At 45.4% G+C, this 13,273-nt stretch overlaps 1 protein-coding gene across 1 annotated transcript in view; it reads left to right on the top strand.

Moving 5' to 3' along the window:
• Positions 1-11,136: 11,136 nt before the first annotated feature.
• Positions 11,137-13,273, top strand: part of DND1 (DND microRNA-mediated repression inhibitor 1) — a 4,529-nt gene continuing 2,392 nt past the window's right edge. The window contains exons 1-3 of the mRNA XM_027888651.1: positions 11,137-11,178; positions 11,836-12,046; positions 12,130-12,591. Of these exons, the coding sequence (XP_027744452.1) occupies positions 11,137-11,178; positions 11,836-12,046; positions 12,130-12,591 (715 nt within the window). The remainder of the gene's footprint in view (positions 11,179-11,835; positions 12,047-12,129; positions 12,592-13,273) is intronic.

Raw genomic sequence — 13,273 nt, 5'->3', positions numbered from 1 at the left:
TGATGACTGCCAAGTGCAGGAAAAGGGATGGAGGGAATTGTTGTCACTGTACAAATTTGATACTTGGATTATAGATACGACACTTGAAAGGGGGAAAAATAATTAGAACTTATTACTCTTTATGAACTCAACCCTCAGTAAAGATTTAGCTTGATAGGAAAAAAAAATGAGGACTTGAAGGAGGATATTTTCCATTGCCAGTGATTTGTGTTACTTTGAGCAGGTGGCAAGATGGAATTTAGGAAATTCCAAAATGCCTGAAATCCTAAAATACAACCACTAGAGTGCAACTGGACTCTGTTCAGAAACCAGAGGGAACCAAATATCTATTTGCCATAAAAATAAGGTAAGTAGTTAGAGATATTCTAGCAAGAGTGCTGTTTTCTCAGGTACATGACTTACTCACTCTGTTGGGGTCATAAATGGCATAATTTGTCTGGTTTGTCTACAGATGCTGCCAAAAAATGCAGGGAACCCCCAGCAACCCTCAGCAAAGACGTCTACTGAGGAAAGACTGAAAAACCTCTTTGCTGAGTGTGAGAAGGGGAAGCTGGAGATGAGGGAAGGGAAAAGGAGGCAAAGCTTGGGAAGGAGGGGCTGCTATTCCCAGATGGAGCTGAAGCCCAAGGTGTTCCCATTCAGTGTTTCCACAACAGGCTGCCCATCTGCTTCGCCTTCTTTTGTTTTCTAGTGGGGTTTTCTTTGTTACATGTTTATTCAAACAACCCAAAAACCCCCTTTGCAGCAAAGACAATGACAATTTTTATTTCATCCAAATTTTTTAAAAAACAGTATTTCAAGTCTATCCAACTATTCTCGCAGCTAAAGAAACGATGATTATTTTAACTCAGCCCATTTTTGGTTATTTTCATCAGCTGAACTATGGATACCCATGAACAGCTTACTGACCAATAAGAAAAGCCATTTGCGATTTTGCAACGCTGAGACCAAGAAAAAAAATGTTTCAACAGCTTTTATATTAATGTGCTCATTTCAGACCTTCATGGGTAAAGATTTTGCCAATCCTGAAAGTTTTTGAGAGTGAATTTCTCACATCAGAAAACAGATGACTCGGAGGAAAACAAAGCTGCTGGTAACCAACATCGTCTGGGGTATAGTTGTGTTTTGAATGTTAGTTTAGTTTTCAATATTTATGTTCCTCTCTATGACTGGCTCAGAGTTTCCCAGGAGCTGAATTCTTGAACATCCCATGCTTTTCAAATTTTCGGGCTGACCTTGTGTTCAAATTACAGTGTATTCATAATTGGAGATATTTTTTCCTCAGAAACAAGGATTTTGAACATATTTCAAATTGTACACATGAATTGTACTATGGGTGGACTTTCCAGCAATCCCAGAGTGACTTTCCAGCAATCCCCCAGTTCTGCTAAAGGTCCAGCTGAGGATACTGATGATGATGATGATGATGAAGGTGATGAATTCATTGGGCCACCACTTCCACTTGGGTTCAAAGATAGGGATGAATTTAACAACAGTGATAATACAGAGGAAGATAACGTAAGTAATTCATTCCTACTTAATGTTTTAACTCTTTGGGTGAGTGATTCGTATGTGAGCTCTTCCTCTCCGATTGAATTTCCAGGTGAAATACGACTTTTTTGAAATGCAGGGTTGCTGGTTTTCCCTAATGATTATTCATGGCATGAAAATAATTGGGTTTGTTTCAAAATGCCAGGATTTAAACCAACAAAATATGCATGTCAATCTCAAGGGAAATTCATCATCAATTACTATATACTGTTTACTTTTTTTGTTATCATGTTTTGAAAGAACTAGATAAATATTTTACATTCCTATTTTAGATGGTTTATTTCCCAAAGCACAATTTTTTACAAGAGGAGGCAGAGGTGAGCTGGAATCCAGGGAGAACAACTGAGCCAGAACTGTTTTGAGAAAATGAACTGTGGTATTTGATGGAAGAAATAGAAACTTTACTCTCAGTATCCCAGAATGCCCAAACAAGGAGCAATATAATCTTAGAGAAGTCCTAGAAAATTCAATAGGGGTGTACTCAAACAAAGAAGATGTCAACTAAATAGAGATAAAAATAAAAGAGAATATAAAATAAAGAACAAACATAACAGTTTTGGGTGGTGGAATACAATGATGCTGTACCTGCTCAGGAACTGAGGTCAAGACGATAAAGATGACCTGGAAAGACCAAAGAAAGACTTCCAGGGGTGTGGCTATATAAATAAACTAATGAATATGTATAAAGGAAGCCAAAATACCTAGTGAATACGTAAACAGTGTGTAATTAAAAGCTCTATCCATCCACCACTTGGCATGTTTTATTAGAAGAGCTCTCCAGCACGCTGAATAAAGAATTCCCTTTTTAACATCTACAAATTGGTGTTTAAAAGTTTGTTTGTGCTGCCTTTTGGTATCATTTTTGGCCCCCCAGATGGGACAGCTCTACCTGACCTCCCGTGGATCTGAGGGATCTCTGGATCTTCAGGACAGCACCAGGACTTTCCTGGAGAAGACCACAGATCCTTGGACCAGTCTGGGATGCAGGTAAGATCCCAGTCAATATTAAGGCTATTTTTATTCTTCTTCTTCTTATTATTATTATTATTATTATTATTATTTCTATTTATTATTATTCTTTTAGGGAATCCTGCCCATACAAGACATGTGGATTTTCCAGTGCATTGGGTGGGTTATTTGGTGTTTGGTTTTGTTTTCTCAGTTGATATTGTTTTGCATTTGTATTTGTTTCTGAATTGTAACATTTTGGGCCTGTTACTGTTCAGAGATGGGCAGTGGACAATCTGAAGGGGGCATTTTGGAAAAGCCCCCACTTGGCTGCATTTTAGGAAGATGGATGAACCCCCTGGGGAACAGCTACCAGGGAGAACTGAATTAAGCATTATAATCAAGGGGAGCCGTCATGGAACACTGAATTATAACACACAGTGTTACAATTAATGCTGTTTTTAAGGTGGGAGCCAAAGTGGGATGAGGTTTGCACTTTGCAGAACCACCTGGAGCAGCAGAAAGACTGTGGTGTGAATCCAACCCTCTTGGACATTGGTGTTAGCCCTTGAAAAGGAGGCTCAAGGGAAGCAGTTAAATTGTTGTTGTTCAACGAGTAGCACAGGAAAAAATTATTCTAAACATCTCCCCGATAAGGAGGACAACTTAGACCTCATGGTTGGGTGGGGGAACAGATAATCAAGATGCAGAAACCAATCTTGCAAGGGAACTGGCACATGAAGAGGCAGATTTAGCACATCTAGAAGAAAAGGTAGAGAGAATGTGTCAGAGAGAGAAGAGAATTGCAGTCTGGTTGCAGGAAGAACTAGAGCTAGACAAGGAGGGGTGGTGGTGGACCCCTCTCTGTGAGATAACCCAGATTAAATGGCAAAAGCATTCAAAATGATGATTTAAAACCCAGGATCTGGACTAGAAAGATATCAGTGCCAAGTTAGAGGTGTTGTTTGATAGTATGGAGAAAGAAATGACTATTAAAACTAGGAGGAGGTTTTCGGAAGAGCAGATTTTGATGGGTAACCTACAGAGTATGTTGGACATTAAAGTGGTTCTCAGTATTAGACCTGAAAAATGCCTTTATCTGTATCCCTTTGAATTCTGAAAGTCAAGAAGTTTTTGCTTTGGAATGGGAAAACCCAAACACAGGGAGGAAGAACCCGCTGGCTTGAACGGTTCTCCTGTGGTGTGTGTGGGGTGGGGGTTTAAAAGAACCCTGCAATATCTGGAAGTCAACTGGCAAAAGAACTGGAGGACTGGAGAAATCGAAACCCTGGTGGAGCCTTACTATAGTAGGTGGATGACATTTTGATAGCCCCTGAAACCAACAGCATCAATGGGATCTGTGGCACTACTGAATTCCCTGGCACTGAGTGGATATGCCCTTTTTAACATCTACAAATTGGTGTTAAGTTTGTTCCTGTTGCTTTTCAGTAACTGAGGCCTTTTTTTTCTATATTTTTAAAATTATTATTATTTGTTTGTGGTGTCTTTTTGTTTATTTCGATATATTTTCGTTGTTTTTTTTTTTTTTCCTGTTCTGTACTGGCTTATGGGTCACGTGCTACTTCGTGTTTCAGATTTAAACTCTCAGAATTAAAACAACATTTTCCAGAGAAAGTTGAGCACTTTTTATGTGTTTCTTCCTGTTTGACTGTTATCCCCTGTATAGTGTAACACACTGTGATATTTAGACATTAGTTTCAGGTGGTTTTATTATAAGTGAGTTATAAATAGCAAGGTGTGACACTGAAAGAAATGTGAAGACAGACACTGAAGTGTCTGAACTGTGTGCTCTGAAAATTTCCTACAACTGCCTCTTTTTAACTGTTCTGCAGAACTCCCACTTGTTTCTCATCCCATATCACTCTTACTATTTAATTTATCCAGGTTCAATAAAGCCTTTGAGCTCCTGGACATTTGTGTGGACCAGATATAAGATACCAAGTCTGGGAAGAAACAGGACAGCTCTTTATTATAATTATTTGTCTTTCACACGGTTTGGTTGGTTGGTTGAGTTTTGTTTGGTTTTGCTACAGAAGGGTCACTTTGCTGAGGTTCTGGGAGCAGATTCTCTTTCTCAGTCCATTCACTGTTCTGCTGGACATCTCTGCTCACTGCTGGACTGTGAAGTTCTGGTGAGCGCAATCCTCTTCACATTCAGAGGCAAAATGCAGAATACCTGCAGTCTTCCATCCAGGGAGCTGTTCGTCTAAACACCATTTATAAGCTGTCTCTCATAAGCACAATGATTCAGAACACATTTTTTAAAGTTATCAAAATCAGGCGAGAGGCTTAATTTTGGAATTAACAAAACATAACAGACTATTAATTTGGAAATATGAAAAAATTGCCATTGGACATTGCACATTTCCAGTCTCTGAGCAAGAGGAGAACTAGAGAAAGGGGATCTTCACAATTTATTCATTTACTAACGAGACCTCGAGGACTAGAAATGGGAATGAGGAAAAGACTTTTATATGGGCAAAGCCTGAAACTGCTTTGGGCTCGTTCCTGAACTGCTGTGCAGCAAACACACAACTCAGCTTTGTGTGATGCAGAATTGATTCTGTCAAATGTCTTGATTCTTCTACCTCCCTCTTACTGATGAATAACATGATGGAAGGGTCATGTCCAAGATGCCCTGGTGGGTCTCACAAGCCCACTCTGTCTGTGCTCACGTGTGGGTACAACTGTGCTGTGCTTGGCTTTGGGAGATGTTGGACGGGTGTGTTTTGTCCCTCCAAAAGAATTAATGTATTAACAATGTCAGTCGGCTCTTTGTCCTGAAAATATTCTGCCCCATTTAGTAACTTAATCAGCTGGGGGAGCCATATAAACCTGACAACAGAATTATTCTTTTCCCTTCAGAGAAAACAGCTATTGTCCAGCATCAGCTGAGAAACACATTCTCAGTTAATTTCATTGATGTCTTCGTGCAATTATGAATCAAAATAAGAGCCTTGGGCAGTGCTTGTGGCTCTGGGCTCAGTTCTGACAATTAAGCCTTGCCTAGACAGGCACCTGTGGTACAAACTGATGGGCCAGTACAGGGGGGAACTTGTTTTCTGCACTACGTGTTGGATCTGTTCCATTAACACCAAAAAAGTCTGTTTAATCAAATTACTCTTTCACGTGGTTTGAGAAGTGATAAAAAAAAATCTGGTTTGCTATTGAAAGATACCAAATGAAAATTTCTATGAAGGAAGTTACAAACCTTTATGTAATCAGGGTGAGCACGAGGAAAAAGAGAAATCCTGCCTAATTATAATGACAAGGCGATTTGTTAAAAATTGTGACTGTTGCAAGATTCCAAAGATGCTTTAAAATGTATGAATGGAAAATGGGAAATTCCCTTTCATGTGGTAGGATACCTGCAACTGTTACTGTTGTCCAAACAAATATCAGAGGATTAAAATTGTTACAAATATATTAATGTATTTCTCTTTTATCTCCACCCAGTGAATAAAATTTGAGATCATGTAAAAGATTCAGTCTCATTTTGCCATCTAGTGGCAACACTTTGGTTTGTTGGGATACATTTCAGAAAAGCAAGAGGGTGTTAGATAGGAGGGTAAGAGCTACGAATTTCTTGGAATAATCACTCATTGGTCAATATATTCAAAAGCCTAATTACATTTTATAGCAGCAGTGCACAAATAGGCACGTTGCTAATGTGGATTTCCACTTGAAAGAACCATTTCTGAAGGTAATCCAGGTGTGTTTCTTCATATCTTTATGAATCTGGATCACTAGTGATTTTTTTTTTTCCTTGTGGATGTGAATCAGTAATTTCCCTTCCCACTTTTTCTTGGATTTTTACCAAGATGGTGGTGTGGCCAAACAGCTTATCTTTAGAAATATAAAGGACAACTCAAGGCATACTGGCTGGACAAGCCCTTTTTTTTCTCCCTAAGAAGAAAGGACAAAACTTTTAAACTTTTTTTTATTATTATTATTATTATAACTATAATTTTGTATTCAATTTACATTTCTTTGGTATGATTTCTTTGGTGTGTCCGTACTTCAAGGTTTGTAGTATTAATTTTTTTCCTCTTCCCATAGTTCTGAAGACTTTTGGGATCTGCACCGTCCTTATGCCTCCTTCCAAAGCGAATCCTACAGGCTCTTGGTTGATCTCTCCTTGTTGCAAGAGCTTTGAGAGCTGACCTGTTACTTGCAGGAGCTCAGTAAGGAAACAGAAAAGCTGCTCTGGATTGTGCACTGTGGAATGTCAGAGAAGATGCAGAGCCTGTCCAAGGGGCAATATGGAATAATTCAGTATAGCCCAGCAAGTGACAGTGTTGTGAAGGGTTTGGAATTGTTCTCTGAGGTCCTGGACAGTGGCGCTGAATTCCCTTGCTAGAAATAAATAAGGTTACTACACTGTCCCTGAAGAGGAGGGTAACCCAGGTTCTCGTTAATAGATCCCTTGGGTCGGATTAGAGTGAAACAGCACTGAACTGTTAATATATATAAACTGTTAAATATATAAATATATTTATTTATTTATTTATAAATAAGTATAGAGAGAGTTTATTTTAGAACAGTGGAAAGCAGGTATGTAACCATTTTGGTTGTTAGCTATAGTAATGCAGCAATAGAAAAACAGAGCACTTAAGAAAATGTGTAAGGAAAAGAAAGAGGGGGGATAAGAGTAGAAAGATCTCACCTCAAGTGTACCCAGCGAGGACACTTGATTGTAATTTCGATGTCTGTGTGCCGAAGGGATGGTTACAGTACTGATCCACCGGAGATGGGAGAAAGACCACGAAACACGGAGTCCGGATGGTTAATTCACTTTGGATTTAGGTGGCGGGGAGTTTTGCACTGCCCCTCACTTGGCAGCACTTACGGCCCATCAGAAGGGATGAATACTATTGTAAGCGTGAACGTCCCGCGTGAATGGGGCCTTTCTGGGGAGGTTCGGAGATCACTGGCACGATAAAACCGTCCCAGCTCTCAGATTCGCCTCCACAGTCGGCCAGTTTGTTTGGAGTCATTAACGTTAACGTTAACATTTCGGTGTCTCACACACGCGCCTGTGCTCTTAATCCCCGTTTTATAATGCAGTGGAGATTTAGGCCAATGAACTCTCCTGCGCATCGGAAAATTTTTTGAACGATTTCTTCATAGCAGATGTTTCTTGACCCGCCAAAATTAGTCTTTCTTAGAAGGTACTGGAAGAAGCAGCAAGAAGCCTTCCGGCTGTCAGTGTGAATGGTTTCAGACCCGGAGTATCTTTTTGGGACATTGTTAGCTGGGGTCTAATAACTGGGCTAGGTGATCTTGAAGGTCTGTTCCAACCTTGATGATTCTGTTATGACAGTTCAGTGGTGCTGCTGTACCTCTTGCAGCAACTCCTTGCCTTCCCTTACCCCCCGCCTTGAATTGCCTTGAGTACCAGCAGGAAAGGTGGGCAAGACAAAGGAGGGAAAGGCAGCGAAAGGCATGGGGGAAGGGAGGGATAGGCAAGGCACGACCCTCGACGGAAAACGTGGGCGCTGCCCGCAGGTCCCCGAGGGCCGTCCGGGGTGGGGCGGAGCGGGAGGGCGGTGCTGTGACCTCTCGGACCCCAGTCCAGGCGGAGGGCAGCGGCGGGAACCACGGGACGAGCGGCGACGATGCAGGCGAAGGTGGGCGCCGGCGGGGCGGCCCGGGGACTGCGGCGGGCGGGGGAAGCGGGGTGCGGGCACAGCTCCCCCCGGGGTGACCCTTCCCGCGGGGACCGGAGCCCCCGAGCCCCGGCTGGGAGCTCAGCGGGGACGACGCCAGTCCCGGTCCCAGAGTGACCGCGTTCCGCACCTTCCCCCGAGGGGAGCCGGTGCCGGCGGGGAGCGGGGCAGCCCCGTTATCACCGCGTGATGGAGGGATGGAGAGCCGGGTCCTGCCTCTCCCCGCAGCCCACGCAGCCCCCCGGTCCGGAACAGGGGAGTCCCTGTGCTGGGACGCCTCGCGGGAGCCACAGAGCCGGGCCACAAAGCTCCCCGCGGGGTAACGGGGCTGGTCGTTCATCCGCCTTTCACCGCGTGTCGCGCCGGTGTGGGTCCTCACCCTCATCCGAAGGTCTTCAGGAAAGGTGAAACCTCTTGGACAGGGAGAGGTGCCGCGACCTGGTGGCATTCACCGTTAGCAAGTGATCCTTTCCATCAATCCTTTCCCATTATATATCTGATAAAGGCCAGTTCCTAATGCTTGTAAGAAATCACTGAGTTTATTCTGGTTGCTGGGGCTTCAGCATCCCTCCTGTTTAATACCGGTCACATCTGCCCTTGATGGTTTTGGGCAGGTGAGGGGCCATCTATGACGGTGTAGGATGTAGACAGGAACGGTGAGCTGACGGGTTTAATTAAAATATTACCCTGCTTTGATAATTCCACTCGTTTGATGGACCATGAAGGATTAAATAGCACTTGTTGCTGGCTGAAATATTTGTGGCACAGGGTCCAGTCTAATCAGGAGCCTGGGAGGAGCATTGTGAGGTTTAAGTTAGTTTTTGTTGTGCCGATATATATTAGCCCACTTACCCTCCACCACTACTTCCCTGTCATATTTTGTTTCAATACTGGAAACTGAGCAAGTACATTTCCCTTCCTTTGGTTGGAGGTTGTGTTTCACATATTATGGTTATATTTCCCTCTGCCAAATTCATGCTATTAAGTGGCGCTCCTAAAAAGTAAAATAATACAAGTCTGGGTGGGATTTGCCCAGACAGGTTACCCCATTAAAAAGAAGGGAAAATCCTATGTTTTGTACCACTGCTGTCAGGAGTTTCCCAAGCAAGCGGGCCACAAGGTTTAGTCAGACTCAGAGGCACCGTTCCAATTCGGGGTAATTTTACCATAACACGCTGTCCTGGCTGCAATGCTGTCAGATGTTCCCTTTTAATGGAAGGAGGAGCACCTGATGCAGGTTTTAGAAAGACGGCTCGGCTCCCAGGGCTCCCTGCGACTCCACACCGATTATTTAGTTGCTGGAGTGCTCTGGGAAGTCGAAATCCCGCGCTCGGTCGCGTGTAGCTTAAGGCTCTTTTTCAATAGCGCGTTGGCCCTTTCTGTGATTCCGTTTGACTGGGGGCAATATGGGATGAAGAATATCCACTGAATTCCTTCCTTGAATTCATCCCGCTCCTGACCCATTAGTGTACCTCTTTACATGAGAAATGTGAGCCATTATCACTCGGGGTGGAATCGGGAGACCTAATAACCAAGATGACACCCTGGCCTTTTGGGTGCCACGAGCAGGCCAGAGACTCCTCCTGGGAGGGTGTATTGTGTCCTGCAGAGGGCCTGAGTGGCCCCATGGAATCCAGTTTCCATGGAGATCATAAAGCTTTTCTTTTCTTGATGTGCGGGGGTGGGGGTGGGGGGGTGTGAAGCTTTAGCAGGGTGATCCAATAGTAATGCTAATCTAAGGACATTCTGCAAGAATAGTTTCACAAGTTTTCCCCTGTTTAGGGGCCACCCTTTGCTCTGTGCAGCAAAATAAATGGCTGCTTCATCAGTGTCACCAAATTTCTGATGTAACCATTCTTCTAGTTGATACCATTTCTGATTTAGGGAGTCTTCTGTCTTTGTCTCCCTGATTTTAGTTAATCCACCAACCTTTTGATTCCAGTTTATGGCTGGTTTGTTATCTTTGGCATGGGATTTAACCCATCCTACCTTGAACAGTGTTTTCCTGGCTATATTCAAAAGTAGTTGCCAGTTTTTATTCCCAATTTAGGGATTCCCATTGGCAGAGCCACTGTGTGGCACCAGCCCAAACAGCACAGAAGCCCACAGAGGTCATTATTGCTCCATTCTGATGTTAGAAAAAATGCTTTTAACCCTCTTACTCCTACCTTCACCTTCTTCTGTTGTTTGTTTGTGTTGATGTTTAGTGAAACAGCCTTGTATTGTCATTTACCCTTTTTGCTCAGGCATCAGTGAACCAAATATTTCTGTTGGCCTCCCCTCAGTGAGGGGAGGTGCACCTGAAATTGGTGAGGGTTTAACAGGTTGTTCTAATGCCAGTGGATGTGCATTTATAGCCATTTGTAATTTAGAAACTTTAGGAGGTCCTTCTGTTAATTCCATTCCTTCTGCAACTGCCATTAGGTAGGAATTCCATTTCCTGACTGGAGAGTTTTGTGCAGCTCCTTCTGGGGGAGCAGAGCCCTTTAAAATATATTCCAGCCAGTTAAATTGTCCTCTGGTTTGTACAGGCTGTTCCTGGTGTATTTTTCTAAGCTTGTTTCGCTGCTTGGACTAGAGAAGAAGGTCTCTTTTTCCATCAGAATATCTCTGAATTTAGGATTTAGACTTACTCCATGCTTTTGTAAGTAGTCAGTGACTCACTTGCCATCCTGCTGTCTGTTTGTTGTGAATGAGTATTTTAAAGTTGCTTAAGGAATCACCAGGAAAGGTTCTGGCAAAACCAGGTTTGATGTAATCTAAATTTAATATAAAACAGCACGACAAAGTTCATTGGCGACGTTCACTCTGCTACTTACCAGGTGGTTAAAGGACACCGAGACAAAGCAAACAAAAATTCAAAATCAATCAATCCATACCAAAATAACCCCCAAAACTATCTACGTGGAGCCTAGGAGTAGGGAGAAAATTATAGAAAAGGGTAAGGATGAAAAGGAATGTGGAGGGTCCTGCTGTTGAGTTACAAGATGTAAAGTAGACCCCTGTGGTCCAGGAGAGCTCAAAGGGTCTCACTTTGGACCACTGTTTATAGGACCAACAGAAAATGGGCTTTAGTCATGGGAATTTTCCAGCCTAGCCCCAATTCAGGTCGCTATCCTTCTTTGGAAGTTTGATAACAAAAATATTATTCCATTTCAGTTTTTATTGAGGCAAGAAAAAAATGTTTCCAGGTTTCATTCCACCCTTTGCCACAGGCAGGGACACCTGCCACTAGGCCAGGTTGCTCCAAGCCTTGTCCAACCTGTCTTTGAACACTTCCAGGGATGCAGGGGCAGCCACAGCTTCTCTGGACAACCTGTGCCAGAGCCTCCCCACCCTCACAGGGAAGGATTTCTTCCCAATATCCAGTGTAACCTACTCTCTTTCAGTTTAAATCTACTATGATGCAGTGGGTTACCTTGGCTCTGTGCTCCAGCCCCCTCTTGCAGCACCAGCTGCTGCCTGTGTGGCTTCCCAAGCCCTTGCAGGGAACTGTTGGTGGCCTTGGGGTCTAACGAAGTTTCTGGACTGAGCCCTGTGGAGCTGGCTGGGACAGTGGGCAGGGCCATCTTTGGGATGGGCAGTGTTGGGAGGCTCGAGTTTCCTGAGAGTGGAGGGGTTCATTTTCTCCACCACACACTGGCAGGCACCGAGTTGGCTGGTTCCCTCCTGGGGCTGCCACGCTCCCAGCTGGGGAGGCTGGAAACATTTCACTCCTCACACTCATCTCTCTCCTCAGAGGTGGACCAGCAGCATCAACCAGGCCAGCAAGACGTCCCTGCTCGCCTGGGAGAGGGAGACGGGCATCGAGCTGGTGCAGATCAACGGGCAGAGGCGCTACGGGGGGCCCCCCCCAGGTACGTGATGGGGGCAGCTGGCGCCCCGTGGGCACGGCAGCTCCGCTCACGGGGGACCCCCCGGCTGTGCTGTGTGCCCGCAGGCTGGGTGGGTGCCCCGCCGCCCGCCGGCACCGAGGTGTTCATCGGGAAGCTGCCGCAGGACCTGTACGAGGACGTCCTGATCCCGCTCTTCCAGAGCGTGGGGAAGCTCTATGAGTTCCGCCTCATGATGACCTTCAGCGGGCTCAACCGGGGCTTCGCCTACGCCCGCTACAGCAGCCAGCGCGGTGCCAGGGACGCCATCGCCACCTTCAACAACTACCAGGTGCGCCGGGGCTGCGCCATCGTGGTGTGCCGGAGCACGCAGAAGCGCGAGCTGAGCGTGGACGGCCTGGCCGCCTCGGTGAGCCGGCAGGAGCTGGAGGCCACGCTGCAGAGGGCCACCCAGGGCATCCTCAGCGTCACCCTGCACGCCAGCCCCCACCAGGGACAGGCCAAGCTCGCGGTGCTCAAGTACAGCTCGCACCAGGCCGCCGCCCTGGCCAAGAAAACCCTGATGGAAGGTGAGTGGTGCCCCTGCTGGGGATGGGCTTCCTGGTGTCCCTAAGGAAGGGTTGACCCCGCCTCCGGGCTTGGCTGCCTGGTGACTTCAGCCCTGAGCCACCCCTTGTGCCCTGTGGGATGCCAGCTGCTCTCGGTGTGGTTTATCCCTTGGATCCACAAGTCCTAGTGGTGGTGGGATGAAGAGGTTGCTGGAGGTCTTCAGAAAGTTGCCTGCTCAGCAGGAAGATCACCAGTGCCATTCCAGGGCATCCAGAGTGTTGACCAAGTTATTAAACCCTCCCAGTGGAGCTACCCTATCCCTCAGTGCCCCTTAAACCCTCCTGATGGAGCTGCCCTACCCTTCAGCATCCCTTAAACCCTTCTGATGGAGCTGTCCTACCCTTCAGTGTCCCTTAAACCCTTGTGATGGAGCTGCCCTACCCCTCCCATGATTGCACTGGGACACTTTTCCCAGCTGGGACCTCGGACCTCCAAAGTCCTGTCTTGTACCCATTTGTGCCCCAGCTGAGAAGCATTTGGCTTTGGCATCTTGTACCTCGTCCCTAAAGCCAGGCTGCCCCTAAAATCCTGGTGATCACTGCAGTGGATGCTGGAGGGCAGGTGAGCATGTCCTGTCTCTCGCAGGGAACCTGAGGCTCAGGGGATCAGGGATAAAGGTGGAGTGGCTGCACTCTGACCTGA

Source organism: Empidonax traillii, unplaced genomic scaffold, assembly GCF_003031625.1.
Source record: "Empidonax traillii isolate 1590-97213 ecotype Southwest subspecies unplaced genomic scaffold, ASM303162v1 scaffold242:size1152717, whole genome shotgun sequence".
NCBI lineage: Eukaryota > Metazoa > Chordata > Aves > Passeriformes > Tyrannidae > Empidonax > Empidonax traillii.
The sequence above is the reverse complement of the archived record's forward strand: the minus strand, read 5'-3'. Positions and strand labels throughout refer to the sequence as shown.